General features: G+C 33.2%; 1 protein-coding gene across 6 annotated transcripts in view; it reads right to left on the bottom strand.

The window, feature by feature from the left end:
• Nucleotides 1-26961, bottom strand: part of LOC101892885 (putative FERM domain-containing protein FRMD8P1) — a 1829920-nt gene that overhangs the window by 1455649 nt on the left and 347310 nt on the right. For all 6 annotated transcript variants that reach the window (XR_009344135.1, XR_009344136.1, XM_059131212.1 and 3 more), the window contains exon 6: nucleotides 23155-23291. Coding sequence is in view for 4 of the 6 variants with exons in the window: in XM_059131212.1 (XP_058987195.1) it covers nucleotides 23155-23291 (137 nt within the window). In the remaining 2 variants the exon portion in view is untranslated. The remainder of the gene's footprint in view (nucleotides 1-23154; nucleotides 23292-26961) is intronic.

Raw genomic sequence — 26961 nt, 5'->3', positions numbered from 1 at the left:
GATATAGCTCCCATATATATTTTCGACCGATTTCGTTCATTTGATGCCTCAAACACAATATGAATGTTCGATTCCAATGAAATTTGGAATGCGTGACGGGATTTAATCCGAAAATAAATTTGTCAAATTATATTAAAATCGATTCAGATTTGGATATAACTCTCATATATATTTTCGACCGATTTCATGTATTTTATGCACCATACGTTCGATTCCAAAGAAATACGTTCGATTCCAAAGAAATTTGGAATATGTAACGGGATTTTGATTAGAAAATAAATTAGTCAAATTATATTAAAATCGGTTCAGATTTGGATATAGCTCCCATATATAGTTTCCGCCGATTTCACATATTTGATGCACATAACACGATATGTATTTCCGATTCCAATGAAATTCGGCATGAGTGCCTAAATTTGGTACAAAAATAAATTCGACAAATTATATTTAAATAAGCTGAGCTTTGATTATAGCTCCCATATATATACTCAGCCGATTTCACATATTTGATGCACCCAAAGCGAGAGAGACAAAATCTGGCACCAGAAAAAATTTCCAAATTATATTGAAATCAGTTGAGGCCGATTTCATACATATTATGCACCAAACACGATATATATGACCGATTCCAATGAAATTCAGAATGTGTAGCGGAATTTGGTTATAATAATAAATGTGATAAATTAATTGGATATTAGTGAAGATTTGGATATAGCCCCCATATATATATTCTCGGCCGATTTCACATATTTGACGCACCAATTTCAATGAAATATGAAAAGTCTGGCGGAGTTTGGTGTAAAAGTAATTTTTTTAAAATTATATTTAAATCGGATCAGATTGGGATATGATTTTAATAAGAACCATTGACCCACAACGCCTTAGGCCAACACTAAAGAACAACACAATAATTTATTTGAAATACGCTTATTACGGCGAAGTATGTTGCTATCTCGAATTCACTTATAGCAATAGAAATGCCACTCTATAACATAACATTTGTCTAAATTGGTAAATGTACGACATAATAGGTTCTAGTTTCACTGGCGGAACATTGCATGTAAAGGTCCACGTTTTCGTATAGCCCCCATATAACGGTACCTCCCGATATTCGGTATTTTGATGATTTTTGCCACTTTTTTCCATGGATTTGTCTAAAAGTTGTATATGTAGGTCATAATGGGTTTTAGCTCCAGTGGCAGAATATTGTATGTATACGATCATATTTTCGTATAGCCCCCATATAACGGTACCTCCCGATGTTCGGTATTTTGAGGATTTTCGCCATATTTTTGTATTCGTATGTATGTGTCCTCTAAAATGGGTTTTCGCTCCTATAACCGCCATATCATGGTTTTGATAATCCTTGTCACAGTTACCCATGGAATTTTTTCAAATTTGGAATTTAAGACTTGCAATAGATAACAATTTTTGTAGTATAAAGTTGTCTAAACGTGCACCTTTTTATAACGGACATACTCACTTTATGTTTTGTTTTAAAGTTTAACTGCATTATCCAAACGGTCTTATTGGTATTTGTAGTTTAAAGTGGAAAACGATTGAATTAAGATATTTGTATATAAAAATGTTTTCTTTGCCCAATGGTGAAGGTTATTAGAAATTCTACCCGGCCGAACTAATTATTGTTTTACTTGTTTTTAAGTAAAATTACACACCCTAAAACTGATGGTTTTATATGGAACTACATGACTATATCTCAAAAAACTGTTTTTTTTCGACATCAACAATCAGAATAGAACGAATTTAATGTATAAACTGGTAAAGAATGTTCATGTAAATACCTTATATATAAGTATGCAAAGCTTAATGTTGGTGTTTATTTGTGTTTCTACGAGTAAATAAAAAAAAACTGTAAATTATTATATCAAGAATTGCCGATGAAAATGCAGTGGCACCTAGAGTTGTGTTTGTAATGTGTTTCAGGGGGTGGCAAGAGGCCAGTAGTTTTCATATTTTGTCTGAATATGTCTATACCTCCTTGTATTCCCGCATAGTGATACCTACGACTTTTTTGAACTTTTTTGTTTCAAATTTGTTGTTTGAAACATACAAAAGATGAAAACTACTGTAGCAAGATATCGCCTACATTGTAACTCATTTTGATGGTCTATGGTATTTTGAAGTTTTTAAGATATACTTAGTGCCATTTTCCATAATGCAATATACAATAAGATTAAATTTGAAATTTAGAGTTCGTAAAGGGTTCTACCTTTTCTGACAGAACGAAGTACATAAATATCAAGGTTTTCCTATAGCCCTAACATATCGGTACCACCCCTTTTATGGATTTTGAAAGCGACGCTTTCACTACTTTGCTCAGCGTTACGATAACTGCTCAATGGAGATATGTTGTATCAGAGTATATATTTTGGATGAAACAAAACGTAAACAAATGTAATGGGAGTTATGTTTATTCTCTTCGACAAGTTCACAGCAATATTTGGTTGTTGTCGGTGACTCTATATTTAGTTACAGTGTTGAAAAGTTTTTCTTTATATAGAACGACTTTTCAGCACTGTGCACAATAACAAACATGGGTTATATTTGCAAATTTAAATCTGTCTACTCCTAATTATTACCTCATTATGTATGGTTATGATTTGTCATTAATGTTTGTTTTAGTCCTACTAACCATGTCTCTGCCATTGTTGTTAGTTTGAAAAGATAACTGAAATGTTATTTTATAATAAATATCGAAGATGTTGAAACGCTCGGCTAATCCGGATGTTTGTTACACCCGCATGTGGCTTGGCATGTAATGTATTGTAGTTTTTTTTTTTTTTGTCGTGTGAGCTGAGTATGTTCAGTGAACTTTCAAAATCTTTCAGTGAACTTTCAAAACCAGAATTTGCCACTATCGTACGTTTTTGACCAGTCTTCCTATTACCACGGGAGAAACTTTGACAGGTGATGAGATGAAAGAGAACGCAATTAAATTCGTTTGAAAGTATCGCGTTTTATATTATATTTCATCATACATTTTAATGAACGACCCCTGCCTCTGCAGCTGACAATTGTTCTCGAGTCTTTACGGTGCGCATTTAACATTATGATCTAATAATGCGATTTTTACATCACTCCTATTTACTCCTATACAACATTAAAAACTGTCCGCAAGGCACTATATGTATTCAACTTATAACGCTATTGATATAATGTTGAAAGGAAGTGATTCCTTTACATTGTGGACTGGCAACACATAACCCATTATCTTCGATTTATTACAAAAGATTTCATTGTTGTCAACCCTACTTTGGACGGAATTAACTTTGTCATTCTGTTTATAACTCCTCGAAATTTTAACACAAGACTCTACAATTTATATACATTATGCACATATGTGTATTTTGTCAGTAGGCATGACAGGCTCGTGAATGAGCGATAGCGGCACACGTTTCCGTATAGCCTTTATATCATAGACAAATAAAGGTATAGACTAAAAAGTTGTCTCATCTATTATCTCTCAAAAAAGTGATTCAATAGATGCCGTTCGTGCTGTGAGAGAGGTTCAGTAGACTCACTCAATTCTCTCAAATATTAAATATTTTTATGATTCTTTATTATTTATCAATTAAAAAAGAAACATCGACTTTGTTTACTTTTACATTATATAAAAATATAGAACTTAAATAGCAGAAAAATTAATAAATTGTTTTCGAAGTCGAGTGACTTAACTAGCCCTGAGTGACTTGACTAGCCCAAGATCAACAATAGTGGCATCTGCCTGAAGGGAAAATTTTAAAACTTTTTAGTCCATACCTTTATTTGTCTATGTGTATATAACAGCGCCACGATATCCGGTACTTGGTTAAACTGAGCCACATTTTCTTTCAGAATTACATATAATTACAAAATCTATATGAAGAGCTACTTCTATCCATATATATATCTGTAACATCCACATTATGGGTTGATTGAAGAATTAGCTGTGTTTAAATTCACCAAAATACTTATTATAATGAAAGAAATAATGAGCCTATTCTTGTAGTCTTTTGCCTTAAAATTCTCATGAAAATGTGCTTAATCATAAGAATACCCAATGTGGCTTATATCATCAAAATACCAAATATAGGGAAGTACTGGAACATAGGGGTACGGAAACATGGGGCTTTGAAACGGGCAATGATCTAACACAGGAGGTAGAACCCATTACGTATCCTAAGTAGAGAACTTCGTGGGGAGATACAGTTATATCGATTACATCATCTTCTAAAATAGACGTTTTGAATTGGCAAACAATAATTGAAGGTATTAAATCAAAAAAAAAAAAAAAAAAAATCAATCAAAAAAATCAAAAGGTTGTTGTATAGCAAGATTGGAGAATAATTTGTATGTACAGGATCTAAGGTCAAATTTGCTGTCTGTCGTAAAAATTACAGATAAGAATTTTCAAATTACTTTTTGAAGGAAGGAGTTAATTCACAAAACACTGAAACATTGTTAATTACGAAGTGAAAAAAAAATTGCAGATCAATTTACGAGATATGTTTAAAAGATTGGCATGAGTATTTTGGATATTTAAATGAAAACTATCTGAAAGATAGGTACAGGTATATGGAGACCATATGAAAAACTGGACCTACACCGTTATATGAAGGCTTCAGAAAAAAGTCAACCTATATAGAAAAAGTTTTGCAACACGAGATAAAACCCATTATAAAATCTATGGACCGAATTATAAACAATTCCGTTTTTAATATATGGTTTAAATTTCTAAAATAAAACGTGGAGCTATATCGACAATATTTTGCTATATGAGGTAGAACCGTTTATAAACCCGAAGTACCGAATTAAAAAAAATATGTATTAAAAAATGTGATCTAAATCGTCAAGGTATCGAAAATCTGAAGGTATTGTTATATGGGATTTTGCTGCCTGTAGTAAGCTGTTAAATTCGTTAGCTCCCATACAACAATACAAGCCCACATTGTAAAGGAATCACTTCCTTTCAACATTATATCAATAGCGTTATAAGTACTAACGTAAATATTGAATAAATATAGTGCCTTGCGAACAGTTTTTAATGTGGTATAGGAGTAAATAGGAGTGATGTAAAAATCGCATTATTAGATCATAATGTTAAATGCGCACCGTAAAGATTCGAGAACAATTGTCAGCTGCAGAGGCAGGGGTCTTTCATTAAATTGTATAATGTAATATAATATAAAACGCGATACTTTCAAACGAATTTGATTGCGTTCTCTTTCATCTCATCACCTGTCAAAGTTTGTCCCGTGGTAATAAGAAGACTGGTCAAAAACGTACGATAATGACAAATTCTGTATGCATAAGAAAAAAGATTTTGAAAGTTCACTGAACATACTCAGCTCACACGACAAAAAAAAAAAACTACAATACATTACATGCCAAGCCACATGCGGGTGTAACAAACATCCGGATTAGCCGAGCGTTTCAACATCTTCGATATTTATTATAAAATAACATTTCAGTTATCTTTTCAAACTAACAACAATGGCAGAGACATGGTTAGTAGGACTAAAACAAACATTAATGACAAATCATAACCATACATAATGAGGTAATAATTAGGAGTAGACAGATTTAAATTTGCAAATATAACCCATGTTTGTTATTGTGCACAGTGCTGAAAAGTCGTTCTATATAAAGAAAAACTTTTCAACACTGTAACTAAATATAGAGTCACCGACAACAACCAAATATTGCTGTGAACTTGTCGAAGAGAATAAACATAACTCCCATTACATTTGTTTACGTTTTGTTTCATCCAAAATATATACTCTGATACAACATATCTCCATTGAGCAGTTATCGTAACGCTGAGCAAAGTAGTGAAAGCGTCGCTTTCAAAATCCATAAAAGGGGTGGTACCGATATATTTGGGCTATAGGAAAACCTTGACATTTATGTACTTCGTTCTGTCAGGAAAGGTAGAACCCTTTAAGAGCTCTAAAATTCAAATTTAATTTTATTGTATATTGCATTATGGAAAAGGGCACCAAGTATATCTTAAAAACTTCAAAATACCATAGACCATCAAAATGAGTTACAATGTAGGCGATATCTTGCTACAGTAGTTTTCATCTTTTGTATGTTTCAAACAACAATTTTGAATCAAAAAAGTTCAAAAAAGTCATAGGTATCACTATGCGGGAATACAAGGAGGTATAGACATATTCAGACAATTCAGACAAAATATGAAAACTACTGGCCTCTTGCCACCCCTTGAAACACATTACAAACACAACTCTAGGTGCCGCTGCATTTTCATCGGCAATTCTTGATATAATAATTTACAGTTTTTATTTACTCGTAGAAACACTAATAAACACCAACATTAAGCTTTGCATACTTATATATAAGGTATTTACATGAACATTCTTTACCAGTTTATACATTAAATTCGTTCTATTCTGATTGTTGATGTCGAAAAAAAAAACAATTTTTTGAGATGTAGTCATGTAGTTCCATATAAAACCATCAGTTTTAGGGTGTGTAATTTTACTTAAAAACAAGTAAAAAAATAATTAGTTCGGCCGGGTAGAATTTCTAATAACCTTCACCATTGGGCAAAGAAAACATTTTTATATACAAATATCTTAATTCAACCGTTTTCCACTTTAAACTACAAATACCAATAAGACCGTTTGGATAATGCAGTTAAACTTTAAAACAAAACATAAAGTGAGTATGTCCGTTATAAAAAGGTGCACGTTTAGACAACTTTATACTACAAAAATTGTTATCTATTGCAAGTCTTAAATTCCAAATTTGAAAAAATTCCATGGGTAACTGTGACAAGGATTATCAAAACCATGATATGGCGGTTATAGGAGCGAAAACCCATTTTAGAGGACACATACATACGAATACAAAAATATGGCGAAAATCCTCAAAATACCGAACATCGGGAGGTACCGTTATATGGGGGCTATACGAAAATATGATCGTATACATACAATATTCTGCCACTGGAGCTAAAACCCATTATGACCTACATATACAACTTTTAGACAAATCCATGGAAAAAAGTGGCAAAAATCATCAAAATACCGAATATCGGGAGGTACCGTTATATGGGGGCTATACGAAAACGTGGACCTTTACATGCAATGTTCCGCCAGTGAAACTAGAACCTATTATGTCGTACATTTACCAATTTTTAGACAAATGTTATGTTATACCAAAACGTTGACCGATATATGTCATTTTCAATACCAACAATCCTAGACACAATACAAATAATGTGGGATGTAACGTAATTTCAATAGACAGAAAAATTGCAGATCAATTCACGAGATATGTTTAAAAGATTGGCATGAGCATTTTGGATATTTAAATGAAAACTATCTGAAAGATAAGTACAGGTATATGGAGGCTATATGAAAAACTGGACCTACACCCTTATATGAAGGCTTCAGAAAAAAGTCAACCTATGTAGAAAAAGTTTTGCAACACGAGATAAAACCAATTATATAAAATCTATGAACCGAATTATAAACAATTCCGTTTAAATTTCTAAAATAAAACGTGGAGCTATATAGATAATATTTTGCTACATGAGGTAGAACCGGTTATAAACCCGAAGTACCGAATTAAAAAACACACATCTATATATATAATTGTAAGTTGTGTTAGTTACTACGCTTATAACTTAAGAACCGCTGGACTGATTTTAACGATTCACACAAATTCGGACTTGTCTCCTCTCCGAAAAGGATAATATCAAAAAAAGGATAATGTACATTTGTAGTGTTTTTATATTTTATTTTTGAATTCGAATATTAATACCAATTTATTTAATTGACTTGATTTCATGAGAACTGAATTGATGGCGGGTTACATGGATGTGTAGTACAGAATTATGTGGTGGCGAAACGGAATAGATGATATCAAAATAATTTAACGCGGTCACACCAAAAGAAAGCTAAAAAATCACGAAAAAGAGATCTCATTGCGAAAATTCTCAAATCGGGAACAACCCAAAAAAATTTTCAGTGGAATCGAATTTTAAAATAAGTGCGAAATACGATGTTAACTGACATATACCTTTCAACTACAGGGCCGACATCGTGGTTCAGATGGAAGATGCGAACACATTTAAACGACCAAAAAATGACAGAAAAAGCCTAATGGAGCTCGTTTCAAAGCGTGGACCTACTTCTTTCATGTGACAATAATCCGTCCAATGAGAGCTCAAAATGCAAAATTCTTTGGGAGTACAATCAGTAAAAAACCAAATATAAAGGATGGAAAATAGTAGAGCGAATGAGACTCTCAGTAAGAAAAGGATTTCTATCCTTCCAGAAATTCTTCACAAACATTCAAGATACCTTAAATCACTTTTGCAGGCCATGATATCGATCATAACTCACGATAAGGGTACATCCCGATTTCATATTTATGTAACCATCAAATGATTTAAGCTATTTTTGGCCACTTTTTTCATTGTTAGGCCCTTATTTGGCATCTTTGTCTCTAAGGGGTTAGGGAACCATCATACAGATAATTGCCACATAGGAATTTATTTAACTAAAGTCCCCACCCCCAAGTCCACTTTCACATATAATGTGTAGTCAGAAAAGAAAATTTTGTATTCTATTGAATTTGTAACTCCCAAGAGAATATTGGTTAGAAACGCAGATTTGGGATATACATCTATATGAAATAAATTGTGCAAATATGAACAAATATATGAAAATAGCACGGGACCGAATATTTTTTGAATCGTCATTAAATTATACTATGATGAAAAATATGGTGGATAAAACTATTTTTACTCCTTTAAATCACGCGAATTTTTTTTTTCAGTTTGACATAGCATGTTGTTGTTCTGCTATATTTTTGATTTGGTCTCTATTTGTCATATTGGATTATAAGGGGTAGAAGAATGTTTTTAATATAGGTTGATGTCTCGGAGAAATGCCCATATAAAGGTACCTCCTGATTTAACCATATTTCAAAGGATTTAAAATAAAAATTTGAACATATCTTCAAATTTTAAAATTTTTTCCATGTAATAGTACCCCCTCAAGTCTACCTTTTGGCGGACAAACAGACCGACATGGTTAGGGGAACTTATAAGAACTCTAATGGACAATCTGAGATATAGTAATGTTGTTATCATTTTGCAATAAGTTCTGTTTTGTGTTTTGTTGCAGATATACAAACTGTGTACATGCTTCAACAGAATAGGAACACCAAAAGAAAAAAAATGTTCGTCGTAAATAAAGCGTACGTAATTTAGTCAAGAATTTTCAGGATGACTTTGAGAAACGAGAAGTGTGTGCGGAAGATATTTTGAATGTTTGCCCATCCGTAAAATATGAACGCTTTACGTCCTAGGCGTTATTGTTCCACAAGCCATTCACCACCATTTCAAAATATTAATTAATTTGTGATTTTCTTTAATTTTTTTAACTCTACTTTTAACATTGCTCCGCAAACATTGGTCTGATCGACCCGGATTTTACAATCTATCTCCTTCCTTCACGAGGAAAAGCAGCAAAGAAAGTGCTGTGTCACAGCAAACATTACATCTACGATCGGTCTATTTGCCTCTTTTCAACACCAACAGAGGATCATCGTCGTCACAATTGCCACAAATTAATTACTATCAATTTGTCAGTTAATTATCACAACTGTGAATTACTTTTAAAGTGACTTGCCAAATATTTTTGAGTTTTTCGGCCCCAATCCTCCTTTTAGATATTTTTTGTTCGCAGGTGATTTCTACAACACATTTCTACAGATTTCATGAATTTTTCGATAAAAGATTCTGAATCTTACATGTCATAGAGAAGTGTATTTTCATAAAATTAATATAGATTTCTGTAAATATGATTTCAGTAACTTCCACAAAATTGCACATCCCTCGACCCTAGTATACAAAGATCGTATCGAATGTTTCGAATCAAGCTGAAATTTCCAAAAATTCATCTTTCACATTATGCACAAATGAAAATTCCGGTCACAGGTAGTTTTTAATGGATATTTTGTTTCAGGGAATTATTTTCCGCCATTTAATGAGTGTTTATGTTATTTAAATAACAAATGTAGTGGAGATGCCAATGAATGTGTGTCCTAGTTTACACAATGAAACTTTCAGCTAGAATGTACTGCATTATTTTCCACTTATGAAAATAATTGTGCTGAATGACCAATTTCGACAAAGAAACTAGTGCAAGGTTAATGAAACCAGAAAGAAAAATGATGATGTGTCGACTGAAACCTGGGATTACATTCTACTTATACTGCGTCCTCAGAAATTGACTTAGAACTGTATGGTGCGTTGGAAACCAAACTTGAGGATTTCTTACAGAAGAAAGCTTGCGTGTGATTTGGGCATCGATTACGTCGAACCTCTAAAAATTATAGGGTTCCTATCCACTTTCTAAACCCAAAAACATCTCTTTTGTCTTTATTACTTATTCTACCAAAAAAAAAAGTTTTTAACTGCAACCTAATTCGAATCTTTGCTATAAACGGCTTCTATCATACCACACAGTGCAGAAAAGTTGGTTTGTGCACAAAAATACTACTTATCTAACTACAGCCCTAATATATTCTGCTTCAGAAGCAGGACGTTTTAAGAAAATAGTGGGCGTAGGCGCGAATGTGATTCGAGCTTCAATTTCGGGCCATTGCGCAAATTTCCAGAACGCAACGTCACAATCGTATCAGTTCTTTATTGGACTCTAAGCAGACAATGGAATCCAATGTTCTGGTTCTACCGACTATTGCAGAAAATCTGAATACATTTTCCATCAAACAAAACACCATACAACAATTGCCAAATCCTCGTCTGGCCAACCCTGATCCCTTTCTTTTCGCTCTGTTGACCTACTACAAGGTAAAGTTCTTTATCCGAATATTCTGCTACAGGGAACACCTATATATATATATATATATTAGGATCATTGATAGTGGACAGCACTGTTATCGGCTGGATCATTAGTGAACCAGCTCCCATCTACAATTTGTATTTAGGAATTCTCATTAGAATCATTGGGTACTTCGAGCTTATACTTTTCTATACGGAAAAGCGTAATTTAGGTATAGGCCAGTTTTCGTTCGGATATCGAAAATATACCATAGCCCCCATTACTCTTTCTTGCTTAGCAAAAATTGGGCAAAGACTATCATGGTCGACTACGTCTTGCTTTTTTCCTTCGTCACGGAAATAATTTTCATCATCATAAGCATTGGCTTCACTGCTCTGTTCACCGGCTATGTTGGAATGTACAATCGTAAGGCAGATGCTACGCATTTTTAATTGTTTCTATCACTGGATCACCGATCCACAGTTCACAGTAATCGATTGTGTGGAGCGAAATTTAACATTCTTTGCTACTACTACGGAGTTAGTTAGAATCGAATGTTCGTGTCGTCTAAGCATTTGCTTATGAATTTAAAAAATGCATAGTCTGATGGCCGCTTTATTTACATTTTCGTTTCCTCTACTTTTCATATGCGTTGGAAACTTTAGAATGATGATGGCGACAATGGTGTGCGGAATACATCGCATAAACAATAAGAACCAACAATTGGATGGTTGCACTGATCTTCAAATGAAGCGACATACACATATAAGCACGATCGTTATCCACTACCTCGAATGAACTTTGCAACACTGTGATTTGTTGCAAGTGCTGGCGGAATCTTCAATTTAACACTTAACTTTCATTTACGTACGTTAATATTCTTGTAAAACGGATGATTTCCCCTTCTTTGGATACCGTTTAATATATTTTAAAATGACTTTGTACATAATGTCAAATGTAATGATGTTTCGCAAGAATTAGCTTTTACAATTGGTGCCTTTTCAAAATTCTGACAACTCCTGAAGTTCTACTTCTAAAAAAACCTTTGTACAAAGATAGCAATGGCTATAGTCGTGTGGAGCCGACCATGTGAAGCTCTACAACACTACCCCTTTTTTAAGATTTCGGACGGACGGACATACATTTGTATGTCGACTCAGCTCGGCGAGATAGGAAGGTCCATATTTTTATTTTTTTTTTATTTTCAATTTGAACAGTCACCTAGCCCATAGGGCCATCGACGATTTCAAAAATTTCTATACCTGACTTTTTCCTTTCCTATGTGGGAAACCAATATTTCGAGGTGTTACATAATTTTTGGCACAATCAAACTGATAATACCCCCAACACATAGTATAGTAGGGTATAAAATTATTTAAAACTGTATTTGTTGTTACAGGTGATTCACGGGAAGCCCATAGTGACCTAGATCGTCCTCATTTCACTGTTTATCATCATATAGGTGAATAAGGCATTTTCAAACTTTAGTTTACCAATAAAGTTCTGACGTCAGCTACTTGTAGTTTTAGGATCTCAACATCGAGATCCTCGCCCCGCCTGGAACCGTTTGTTTAAAATTCTGAAATTATTTACAGTGTATCGTAAAATACGCATAATCTATGTATGCATTTTTTGCCCGCAAAAATCTTCTTACGGAATAGGATTAGAAGTGAAACAAGTAAAAAGACATCAAGTTCGGCCGGGCCGAACTTTTAATACCCTTACCTTATGGTAAAGGAAACATTAGAACCCATTTTGATCCACAAATACCATTTTTTAGACTATTCATGGGAAAATGTGCAAAATATCGAGCTAGAACCCAATAGGACCCACAAATACCAATTTTTAGACAAATCCGTGAAAAAATGTGACAAAAATCATCAAAATACCGAATATCGGGCTATACCAAAATTAAACGATATATCTCATTTTTAATACCAAACATCGTAGACACAATACAAATTGTTTTGTTAAATTTTGACGCTTTACATCAAATAATGTGGGATGTATCGTGACTTCAACAGACAGACGGAGCGACAGACAGATGAACAGACAGACGGACATCGTTAAATCGACTTAGAATTTAATGTTGATTTAATATTGATTATACTTTATGGAGTCTAAGGCGAATATTTAGGGATGTTACAAACGCAATGACAAAGTTAATATACCCTTCATTCCAAGGTGGAGGGTATAAAAAACAATAGTGTTACGAAAACCACTATAGCCAATTGTAGGGCACGGGAACGATAGGTTGAACAATATCAATTATTCAGCACAAAGCAAGAAACATAATAACATGCTTTAAGAAGTTCGAAAAACAAATAGTTACATTTGTACCAAAGGTGTTTTTAATAATAATAGTGCTATATTCCGAATACTATAACGACCGAGGCTTTGTTTAGCTAAGAGGCACAGCAAAAACAATGGTAGGTGTGTCCTTTAAGAAGTAATCCATAGTGCACATACTTTTGCTATGATGAATGAATTACAATAATGGTAGATTGCCTTAAAAGCAGAGAAAAATAAAATCACATTTAATTAAATTTTTTGGTTGATTATATATTTATTTGCTTGTTGTCCGTGGAAAACTTTACTTTGTTGAAAGGGTTTTGGCAGTAGGAGTTTGTTTTTGATAATAGAGTCCAATCTCCCTATTCGATTGTCAACTCTATACTTTATTCGGTTATGAGAAAAGAAAACCAATCGAATGGTTTGGCTGTTGATTCAATTCTAGTTTTAATTTAAAAATATGTTTCCTAAGTTCTACTGAGACTAATCTATCTTAACCTAATCACAGCCACACAATTATTCTTATCTATTCTAATATTGAATGGAGAACATTGCTGTGCTGCTTGTCGTTTCATTCAAGTGGTCTTGTGCGTATACTGAGCGCATCGATATCTGTGCGTGTAGGTCGTAACCTTTATTATCTCACACATTATCGTATGCGTCAGCGCACAAGATCACCGAATTGTTCGCATGTGGTATTTTATGGCGGCTGTTTATTTGCTAGTATGTGCAAAGTATTTTATACAGATTTAATACTATGACTTGTTATTACTCTTACACGTGTAGAGGCGAACTTGAACATTTTGTACGAAGTACAAGGTCATTTTAAGGGGTAGTAGACCTAGCCCAAGGTGTAGTAGTGTTGCTAAGAGGGAATATTGAAGCAATTTGAAGAAAACTAAATATTATTACTAATTTTTAATGCAATTTAATACACGCACAAAGCAGTATTAAATATACACAGCTATTTTTTATATATTGCTTACTAAAGTTTACCTAGAATTTACATCGATTCACCCATGTATGTTCGTCCGTATTTTTGTCCGAAATGAAGTATGTGGATACAGTTTTAGTTACAAGTTTCTTTTTGGACATGATAGAATGAATACAAACTACAATGCATAATACAGAAAATGAACTCAATGTCACAATTGCCACAAATTAATTACTCTCAATTTGTCAGTCATTTATCACAACTGTGAATTACTTTTACAGTGACTTGACAAACATTTTTGAGTTTTTCGAATCCTAATCCTCCTGTTAGATATTTTTTGTTCGCAGGTGATTTTTACAAAACATTTCTACAGATTTCATGAATTTTTCGATAAAAAATTCTGAATCTTACATGTCATATAGAAGTGTATTTTCATAAAATTAATATAGATTTCTGTAAATATGATTTCAGTAACTTCCACAAAATTGCACATAGGTAGTTCTCCCACTGAGTTAGTTAGAATCGAATGTTCCTGTCGTCTAAGCATTTGGTTATGATGGCCGTGTTAGAAGCACAAGCGGATTAAATCGTATGAACAATAAGAACCAACAATTACACAAAGATAATTTTACTCAATAAACAACAACAAAGTATATCAAGAAAAAGTAAGCAAAGGCTATAGTCGTGCGGGCCCGACAATGTGATGCTCTACAACACTACAATGTGTTAGAATCCCCCTTATGTCCAAAACCATTTTGAAAGATTTTGCTTTTAAATTATATCATGGCGCACTGAACGTCGTAATTGATTACAAATTAACATGGACAGACATACATTTGTATGTCGACTCAGCTCGGCGAGATAGGAAGATCCATATTTTTATTTTTTTATTTTATTTTATTTTCAATTTGTACAGTAATCTAGCCCATAGGGCCATGGACGGTTCCAAAAACTTCTATATATGATTTTTTTCTTTCCTCTGTGGGAAACCAATAATTCGAGGTGTTACATAATTTTTGGCCCAATCAAACTTATAATACCCTCAACACATGGCGTTGCAGAGTATAAATATTAATTAAATCTGTATTTATTTTTACGGTTGATTCACGCGAAGGCCATAGTGACCTAGATTGCTATTGATCGTCCTCATTTCACTCTTTATCATCACATAGGTGAGTAAGGCATTTTTCAAACTTTAGTTTTCCCATAGTGTTCTGACGTCAGCTACTTGTAGTTTTAGGAACTAGGCATCGAGCTCCTCTCCCCACATGGAACGGTTTGTCTAAAATTCTGAAAATTATTTACAGTGTATCGTAAAATACGCATAATCTGAGTATGCATTTTGCCCGCAAAAATAACGGAACGGAACGGATTAAAATAGTAGGATTAGAAGTTAAACAAGTAAAAATACATTAAGTTCGGCCGGGTCGAACTTCCTTCCTTCCACCTTAGGGTGAAGGAAATATTAGAAGCCATTTTGACCCACAAATACCAATTTCTAGACAAATCCGCGAAGAAATGTGGCAAAAATCATAAATATACAGAATATCTGGATATCGAAGAAATGTGTGAAAAACCACTAATATGCCGAATATCGGCAGGTACCGTTATATGGGGTCTATACCAAAGCGTGGACCTATATATACAATGTTTCGCCAAAAAAACTATGACCCTTTATGACCTAAAAATACCAATTTTCAGATCAAATTAGTAAACAAATGTGGCAAAAAACCATCAACATACCGAAATCGGGAGGCACCGTTATATGGGGTCTATACCAAATCATGGACCTATACATGCAATTTTCGCCACCGGAGCTAGAACCTATTTTGACCGAAAATACCAATTTTTAGACAAATCTGTGAAAAAATGTCGCAAAAATCATCAAAATACCGAATATCGGGAGGTACTGTTACATGGGGGCTATACCAAAATTAACCGATATATCTCATTTTCAATACTAATCATCGTACCAACAATACAAATTGTTCTGCTAAATTTTGACGCTATATGTCAAATAATGTGGGCTTTAACGTGATTTCAACAGACGGACAGAATATAACATTACAGAATGAATATATATACTTTATGGGGTCTACGGCGAATATTTAGGGATGTTACAAACGTAATGATAAAGTTAATATACCTTCCAGTCCGAGTGGAGGGTAAAAAAATCAAAAGTGTTACGAAAACCACGATAGCCAGTTGTAGGGCACGGAAACGGAAACATAATAACTTGTTTTAAGAATAATAATATAATAATAATATACTTTAAGAATAATAATAATACTATATTCCGAGTACTATAACGACCGAGGCTTTGTTTGGCTTAGAGACACAGCAAAAACAGTGGTAGGTTTGTTGTTGTTGTTGTAGCAGTAGTACATGCATGTGTTTGCGTTCTGCTAATCTGGTTCCTTGTTCCTACTTTTCCTCTTGTCGCAGATAGCTGTGGCTTGCGCGGAAGCCTTGAACATGCTGTCGAACGTGAAATCAAGGGCTACCAACACTGTTCTATCACACGTAATGTTCTGGTTCTGGTTCGCCTTTACTGGCATCCTTGCCCGACCCGGCCCATTTTCCAGGTTTCGGACACTATGTAGGTGGCTAGCGACAAATTGAGAACTTCCGTTAAGTACTCGACTTCCGTCCGGGCCCAACGCTTTGGATGACTTAGCGTTACGGATGACATTTGCAACATCACCCATCGTAAACTGTGGTGGTTCCTCCTCGACGGGAAGAGATCTGATACGACGTAGTACTCTTTGCTTCGCCCTATCGCTCTCGGGGTGCTCGACAAATTGTCGGTCACCGTTACGTCGTTAAAAGTGATTGAGGTCCTATCATCCTTTTTTCCAGGGTTCGAGAGCGTCTTAACCGTTACCCACACCTTACTCATATCGGTTCCAATGTTGCAGCACTTCAGATGGTCTAGCCACTTTTTCCTCTTATGCTCCTGTACCAACCGGTTGACTTCCACTGTCAAATCACTGATTCTAGTATCAGTAGGGTCGGTACGACGGAGATCATCACGCTCGTTTGCTTATCTCGTTGCCTCTGCTGGGAAGTTTGGTCTTATCTCGGGTATTCGACCAGCAGTTATATAGCGAGGGGCTGCAGCTTTGATGATGTTTCGGAAAATCCTTTCTGCTACCCGAACATCAGAAGGGTTGGGCAGTTCTCTGAAGCGGGTGTTGGTGAATTCTCTGAACTCTGGAACCATGGTTAAGGAAAGTGCGGCGTTCAGAGGTTATGAAATCGGGCGACCTGCTTATGGAGACGATTATCGGGAGATGGTCTGAGCCAAGAGAAATGACGGGTTGCCAAGTCACGTCATTTATCAGACCGGGTGACACTATGGTTAAGTCTGGCGAACTGCGACACTCTCCTCTTATTCGGGTGGGGGCATCCTCGTTAACCGTGCAGAATGTGGAGCAGTCAATCTGCTCTGCCAGCGCTGATCCCCTCTGGTCATTACCTAGGACGGAATGCCACAACTCATGGTGGGCATTAAAATCCCCTAGTACCAGGCGGTTATTGCTATTAATCGGTTCACAACTATTAATCGGCGGGATATACACATTAAGCACCTCTACCTCGGCAGTTCCATACTTGACTGCTACCCCATACATTCCATGTATGGGTCACTAGAGACTAGCTCAAGCGAGATAGGTCTGTACTGAACAGAATGGTGTAACAGGAACGCTAATCCCCCACCTCCACTTCTGTTGCGATCCTTCCTTAGTACGTTTTAACCATAACAACGTTGTAGGCTGTAATTTTTTTTCAGCTGCACCGCTGCGATCTTAATATTCCTCCGACTCATAAATTCAACTATCTCATCTATTTTGCCTGGAAGTCCGTTGCAATCCCAAGGCAGTGGGTTCTACGATACCGGATTGACCCGAAACAACAAGATCCCAGTTTCGGCTGTCAACCCAGTATGTACATGTTTTTTGTTTGTACAGTGGTAGGTGTGTCCTTTTAGGAGTAATCCACAGAGCACATACTTTTGCTACGATGAATGAATTACTATAATTGTAGAAGCCCCCAAGAACAGAGAAAAATAAAAGCACATTTAATTTAATTTTTTTTGGTTGATTATATATTTATTTGGTTGTTGCCCGTGGAAATCTTTTACCTATGTTGAAAGGGTTTTGGCAGTAATAGGTAATACTATGACTTGTTATTACACGTGTAAAGGCGAACTTTAAAATTTTGTACAAAGTTATTTAAAGGGGTAGTAGACCTTGCCCAAGGAGTAGTAGTGTTGCTAAGAGGGAATATTAATGCAACTTGAAGAAAACTAAATATTATTACTAATTTTTAATGCAATTTAATATACACACAAAGTAGCATTAAATAAACACCGCTAGTTTGTTTATATTGCTTACTAAAGTTTGTCTAGAATTTACATCGATTCACCCATGTAGGTTCGTCTGTATTTCTGTCCGTTTGTGGAAATCACTCTAGGTTCGGAAATAAATGAAATATGTGGATACAGTTTAAGTTACAAGTTTCTTTTTGGACATGATACAATGAATACAAACTACATTGCATAACATAGAAAATGAACTCAATGTTTTGAAACAACAAATTTCTCAAGTAGTCCATACTACGATATTTTAGAAATCTTATACAACTCAATAACTATTATACCTCCATCAAGTAGTTCCGTATAGCGTCTAATCACTCAAAAAGGAAATCTTACAAAAGTAAATGACGACGTAATTCTGACGAAGTTGTTTTCCTCATTTGAACGAAATAACATTCCCAAAACCTTAAGTCACTTCAAGCCAAATTGCTTTTGTGAGGGGTTTGATTCAGATTTGTTTTTTGTAAATGAAGACCATGCCAGTGCTAACTAAAAAATAATTAAATCAGCAATTTCTTAAAAAAAAAATAATCAGCTAATATCTTCAGTAATACATTTCCATATCACCACAATGAGCCTTATAGTTTTAATTTTACAAACGAAATACTAAAATCGTCCAAGTTGATTGTCTCATGTTTTTCAAACATAATTTGAAAAACCTTTGAATATGTTATATATAGTAATAATAATAATAATAATAATAATAATAATAATAATAATAATAATAATAATAATAATAATAATAATAATAATAATAATAATAATAATAATAATAATAATAATAATAATAATAATAATAATAATAATAATAATAATATTAATAATAATAATAATAATAATAATAATAATAATAATAATAATAATAATAATAATAATAATAATAATAATAATAATAATAATAATAATAATAATAATAATAATAATAATAATAATAATAATAATAATAATAATAATAATAATAATAATAATAATAATAGTAATAATAATAATAATAATAATAATAATAATAATAATAATAATACTAATAATAATAATTGGGAGAGATCTAGCGTACAAAAGATGGAAACAATTCAAGAGGTCGGAAATCTCTTAACAATTTAAATTACTATTAAATTAGTTTTAAGTATTATGTGTGTCTGTTTACTTTTCCTGTAGGAATTGTCCAGCAACATCTTTTTGAGAGAGTAAGGTTGTTTTATTCTCTTTTGCAAGGAAAATGCGAAAAGTAAATAGACGGTATTCCTGCAGAGGCTTGCAACTAATCAGCTGATCTGTCAAAACAATCCAATTTGTCCCCCATTAAAAGAATTAAAAGAAAGGAATACCACCAATTTTAAAAGTTTTATAAATAAAAAGGAAATTAGCAATAGAAAAATATATGCAATGAAAGAAAGATAGATAGAACACATCAAGTGTTCCCCGGAATCCTTTATACGGCGTTTGTCTAAAAATGTTGGAAATAGTCTTTTATTTTTCTATCGCATATTAATATTTACGTTATTCACACTTTGTAAAGTTGTTCTCCAAAAACAATTTGTCTTGCAAATTCCAAAAAAAATATTTTCAAATTGAAAGCACAAAAAGAAATAAACAAGCAATAGAAAACATCTGATTGAATGCCGATAAATGAGATGAAGAAGAGTTGCAAGTGATTGCAAAAAGAAATTTGTCCAGCAAGAATTTGACAACTCCGACTGAAAGAACTGTCAAAATTTCTCTCTCCGACCCTTCTCTTTTGCAGAACTTTCGGGTTAACAGATGACTTCCAGTAACTATTTGTAACAATTTTTACAAATTTTAGGGTAACCAAACACACCTATTATTAAATTAGTTATAATGTTACAAACAATTACGAAAATGTCTTCACTAATTTGAATATTGCACGAAACCTGAATGAATTCTACTTTCGTTTTATCGACCAGAAAGGAGTTCCTTCTAGATTCAATACAATAAAGTCTAATGCTGAGGGATAGGATGGTATAAATACAAATTTCTTAAAAATACTGCTTCCAGTACTTTTACCGTTCATAACATATGTATTCGATACGGCTTTTACAAAATCTGTTTCCCAGATACTTTCACTTGGACCCAAATCCAACATTGATTTTCGCCCTATATCAATTTTACCACTAATATCTTATATTATGAAAAATTTGATGCATAAATAAATCAATAACTATCATAGTAACGGCGAATAACTAACTGAGCGACAGTCAGGATTTATGAGGAAAATTATTTGTTTTACTTCCTTTATAGATGTCACTGAAGATCTGAGTTACCAGTCGCTCACCAACTAATTTTATACCCTCCACCATAGTATGGAGGGTATATTAAGTTTGTCATTTCGTTTGTAACGCCTCGAATTATACATTTTAGACCCCACAAAGTATATATATTCTTGATCAGTATAAAATTCTATGTCGATTTAGCAATGACATGTGGAAATCACTCTTGCTTCCGAACGAAATGAAGTAGGTTGATAAAATTTTACTCAAATGTATATTATGTTTGCAGGACTTTTGGTATAGAAAATGGGCCATGTAGGTTCACGTCTTCGTATAGCCCTCGTATAACAGTACCTCCCGATATTCGGTATTTTGATGATTTTAGCCACATTTTTTACGGGAATTGTTTCAAATTTGGTATTTGAAGTTCGTAACATATAATACAGGATAAATCAGAAAATGGGTCATGTAGGTTCACGTCTTCGTATTGCCCCCATATAACGGCACCCCCTGATATTCGGTATTTTGACGATTTTAGCAACATTACCGAAAGTGTTTCAAATTTGGTACTTGAAGTTCACAATGGAAACTATATCCTAAGACAGAAAATCTTCGTATAGCCCCCATATAACGGTAGCTCCCTATACTGGTTATTTTAATGATTTTAGTGACATTATTTACCGGAACTATTTCAAATTTAGTATTTAAAGTTCGTAATGAATACTACAGCCTATGACAGAAAATTATCTGTACAGGTCCACGGCTTCGTATAGCCCCCATATAACGTTACCCCCGATATTCGGTATTTTGATGATTTTAGTGACATTATTTACCGGAACTATTTCAAATTTGGTATTTGAATTTCGTAATGAATACTATGACAGAAAATTGTCTGTGCAGGTCCACGTTTTATAACCCCCATGGTACCTTCTTATATTCGGTATTTGGATGATTTTAGCTACATTATAAACAGTTTTTTTTTTCATGTTTCGCATTTGAATATTTTAATAGCTTGTGACAATGTTGCCTATGTAAGTCCACGTCGTCGTATAGACCCTAATATACGGCTACGTTCTGTATTTTTAAGATATTAATAGAATTTTTAACGGATTTTTTTTTTTTTTTTTTTTTTGTAAATTGCCAAATTTGTACCACATGGTGGAGGGTATTCAAAGTTCGGCCCGGCCGAACTTACAGCTTTTTGACTTGTTCTCAACAATGTACTCTCTGCAAAATTACCTATAAATAGTGGTGTACCAAGGATCTGTGGTTGTATATGGGTTTTAATGCACATAATTTGCAAAGCAGTATATTGACAATCAATGATGATTTATACAGAGTAAGCACCTGGACTTCAAATAAGAAAATTAAGATAAATCCAAACGTAGACGAGGACAAGCATAGACGATTTTCTGTCACATATTGTAGTACTCACTAGGAACTTCAAATACGAAATTTGAAAGCATTAATTTGAAGTATGTCGATTGAGAATAAAGGAAAGTACCGTTTTATGTGGCTATACGAAGACTTGGACATGGTAGACAACTTTCAACTTAATCATGGTATTAACTGCCATAGTTTAAAAAAGAAAGATGTGAGGCTTGAGTTTGTACGCAAATTGTAAGCAAGTGTTGAATATTCCGGTTAACTTATGGGAAATTAAATCCACATCTAAAGTCTAAACACCTTATCTAGTCCGCTGTCTAAAGTGGCGAAAAACTTCTAATGGCGTCTTGAACAACTTTATAACTTTATTTTCCTTAAGGTTGTTGTGACAGCTGTCTCAATATAATGTGTGAGTTTTTTAAATCTGGCCCTATTGTTACTAATTTCTCCTGTTATTCAGAACTTTGTTCGTTGTCCGAATTACTCTTTAGAGTTGATTATCTTTAAATGACTTCACTAGGATTGTAACATGTGTTGCCTAAGCTTTTTTAATAATCTTCCGTATTCTGTCCATATAGTTTTGGATCTATTGTGGAATCTTTTTGGGTTAGACGAAGTCCGCGCTGTGTTTAATCCTTTATAATTGGGTTAAGAAGACATGTTCTCTCCATAACCTGAATAAGACATGAAACCTCTTTCTTCGGCTCCAGGTTCAATATGGCCATTCGAACGAAGCGAACACACTTTAATTAATTAATTAATTACGACTGTATATAAATGTGATGTATAAAATAAAATGCAAAATGGCCTTCAGTAAAAAGTTGAAATGAGATAAACGGCAAATTATTAGATACTTTAAAAAATTTCGGAATTTGAGAATATTTATATGTCATCATCGATAATATTTGCAAGCATAATTTCTAGCCAACAAGAATTGCATCCCAACCAACTTAAAATGAGTATAAACTCTCAAAATCCAAACAAAATGAAAGAATCAAAATAAAGCAGGTACGGTTTATACATTAACACACGTAGGCTCTGTTTAAATTTTTGGTCGAAATTTCATTTATAATACGACCGAGTTATGTTATTTACGTATTTTATGAATAATGTACTTACATTTTGCAAAGATCTTCCTTCCAGCGTTGACTCTTTCATATTAGCTGAGTAATTCGAAATGGTTTTCGATGTGAAAGTTACCATCAAGGAAGGTTCGGCTTCAGAGGATATGTTGAGGACATCATTTGAAACAGAAACTGAAACAGTGTCACTTAATTTAGAATTTCAAACAACACCTTATTGCATATTTAGATATCACAATACGTTCGAGATAAAGCCAATTAAACACTCCGTCGTTGGCGTTTACTAGATAATTAGCGTGTATCAATGTGAAACTATAACCGAAATTTTTTTAATAACCAAATCTAAAGTGCTTTTATTGCTTTTAAAAATGTTGTTGCAAAATGGTCAGGCTTTATCTCTTATTTATGTTTATTAGTGGAGAACGATGGTAATGTTTACCAGGGGGTAAGGTAGGGAATACCTAGGTTTCGGAAAGAGCCACCAATCCTTATCAATTCCCTTGTTTTTTGTCTGGGATATTCTAACCAGAAGTTATTTTAAACATAACTTCTATGACAAAAAACCTTTTTTTACCCAAGTGACGAGATCGTAAGCTCAATAGAAGAGGAACCAAAGAATTAAATAAAACTAAAATTCTTTTGGAGTCTTCTAAATCTTGCCTTGTATAATTATGTTGGTATTTAATTAAAAATTTATTTAGAAACATGTATTACTTAGATTCTAAGTTACAACTATGTTGGGTTCTACATATTTTGTTAAATCTGTTGTTACTATAGGCTAAAATAATATTGGTTTTGCAAGCAACAAATTTTTGGAAATGCATTCATCAATAATTTCTAAGTTTGTATCAGTCTCAATTTTATTACTCATTTCAACATAAGATGAAGTGCTCATGTAATGTTGTTGGTATCCATTGCCATTAAATTGGTATTCATATTCCTTAAAACATTAAAAAATTTAAAGTTATTACGGTATGCGAAATTATAAGTATAACGTTTTTTTCCACTTGTCATAATTTAACCATTTGGGAATAAACTTTCATAGTCTATACATTTACATACCCATTTCGATATCTTCCAATTATTGAATTTTGCTTGACATTTGTTAGACCTCCCTCATTTATGGTTCCAAATAGAAACTTAAAGATTGAAGTAGCAATTTAGTGTAAAAATTATTAAGGTATTATGATTTCGGGTAGTTCAATAAATGTTTGTGAAATATGTTGTTTGTTTTGTCTATATCTGTTATATTAATTTGTAAGCAAGAATTCCCGAATTCAGTGGGTAGTTCCAACGATTTGACAGAAAATATTAGATATCCCTGGTTGGTGCCAATATTATTTATTTCAATGCTATTGTTGTGTACCATGATCCTGGGAATATGGAATTTGAGTATTTTTTTTCGTTTTTTAAATTGTCGTTTATAGTAATAAGTAACTGTATTTCGATTAGTTTTTTTTGATATTATTGGTTATATCTGTTCAAAGTTACTATTTAAATTGATTCTCTAGTTTACCTTTCTGTAATGGGTCTTTTCAATATCTTGTATTTTTTTTTTTAAAAGTCTTGTCCATCTTTATTTATTTTATTTTTCTGCTTAAACATTTTTGTCGGCTATCCATTAAAAGAAAAATAAAGTTTTTCCTGTGGTGTAATCTTTGGTCTTAGGGTTGTAAACATGAATATTGGTCAAAGTTTTGCTTTGTATTATATCGTTATTATCAGATGTGTTTATTATTCTTAATTTTTAATTTAAAGTTTTATGGAATCTTTCTTAAACAACATAGATGTAAATTTGGCTTCCGTTCTTATAAACAGAAATGTATCAAAGTTAAGAAATGCGTAAAATTTACTTGAATAACAGGATCTCATTAGAAATAACGTACAAGAAACATCCATATCCATTCGATTCTAGGACAGAATATATTACGTCCTTTAAAAGCACAAATAGATTTACGATCTGAAACATTAATAATCAATTGGAAGGCGATATTATTTTTTAAGTACTGCCCCTATAAGAGAGAAGAAATATATAAATTAGAGCATTTAGCAATTGACGAAACTGTAATGCAACACATATTTTCCAACTTGGACGAAGACGAAGCATCAGCATTAGAAAGATTTTAAAGTTTTATAGTGATGTAATATACACTGGTGACAAAATATTGGGTAATGACGAGATAGTACAACACGAAATAAAGACAATTGTAGACAAAGTAGTTTATATTAGGTAAAACACAATTTTTTTTTACTGAAGATTTGGCAAAGAGATTCCACCAAATTTTAGTGAAACCTGAAGACAGATGAAAAACTACATTTTCCACGCCATTATGAATTCGTCCGGATGCCTTTCGGGTTGAAAAATGTACCAGAAACTTTTCAACGCTTGATAAATAGGGTTCTTTGAGATTTCATCAATAAAATATGTGTCGTGTACTTGGACGACATTCTTATATTTTCTATTTTGCAAATTTTTTGCAAAAGAAACAATGTATTTTGGCCACTTATTGAAAAATTATGGTGTAAAGCCGAATCCTTGAAAAATATAAACCATTTTGAAACTAAAACTACCTCAAAATATAAAAGAAATAACATTATTCCTTAGCTTGGTAAGATTTTAAAGAAAATTTATCAAGGACTTTTCTAAAGTTGCTTTTCCGATGATAAAGTATTTGAGTACGGGGGTACGAGTTAATGACAGTAATTACATAAATTCATTTGAAAAAATATATTGACCTAAGCTCCGGTACTTACGTACCCAGATTTCCGAAAGCCTTTCCAGTTATTCACAGATGCAAGCAGTGATGCAGTTGGTGCCGTTTTTTAACAAAACTGCCACCCAATCTGCTATTCCAGCAGAACTATAAATCAACACGAAAAAAATTATTCCACCTCCGGAAAAGAGCTATTGACAATTGTTTGGGCACAGGATATTTTCGTCCCTATTTATATGAAATAAAGTTTGAGGTCTTTTCAGATCACCAACCCTTAAGGTAGCTCTTTGTAAAGGCACAAGGCCGATATGTAAATCCTCGTCTCTTTAGGTGGATGTTTAAGCTTAGTGAGTTTAATATTGATGTTAATTATGTAAAGGGTAAAGATAACAATGTTGTCGACTTTTTAATCAGAATAAATTATGAAACAGGGAAATAAACCATATTGACGATACCAGCAGCTCATTATATAACAATAATGATTCTGATTTGGATACTGTTCATCGCAACAAGAAGGAATAGATTTAAACATCAAATTATTTTGACCTTCTATATCTTATATATCTACTCATGACTTAGACAATAACCTTCGGCAAATTTTAAACAATAATATAGATAAAGGAAAAATAGGAATATGTAGTGAGGTGAATGATAACAAATATAATACTCTTCAGAAAAAAATTAAAGATGTTTTTTTAGGAATTAACTCAAGAAATTCATCAGATGTTCTTTTTTCGCAAAATATATGATTTCAAAAAAAGATACTTACGAATCAAAAATCAACCATTATCACAAAAAAAAAAATCTAAAAATAAATAAAAATTAAAAACAAAATTTGACCGCAAACCTATTAAATTGAAATTTAAATTAACGGAGACACCTACTGATATCGGACGAATTATACATATCTATGTATATACTAATGCTAAATAAATTTTATACATTTATCCATCTTCCACTGCATTTTTCTTAGAAGATAGGACTAATCAAACAATACTTGAAAAATAAGATTATATATATGTGTAATGGCAATTCTATAATTAATTGTGCTCTAGACTAAGAGGTTGTTGAAAGAAGACTGGCACATTATAATGGAATCGTTCATTAAGAATAGGAATCGGATATTTGCA

This window comes from Musca domestica, unplaced genomic scaffold (genome assembly GCF_030504385.1).
Source record: "Musca domestica strain aabys unplaced genomic scaffold, Musca_domestica.polishedcontigs.V.1.1 81, whole genome shotgun sequence".
Lineage (NCBI taxonomy): Eukaryota > Metazoa > Arthropoda > Insecta > Diptera > Muscidae > Musca > Musca domestica.
Note: the sequence above shows the minus strand (reverse complement) of the source record. Positions and strands in the feature narration are given on the sequence as shown.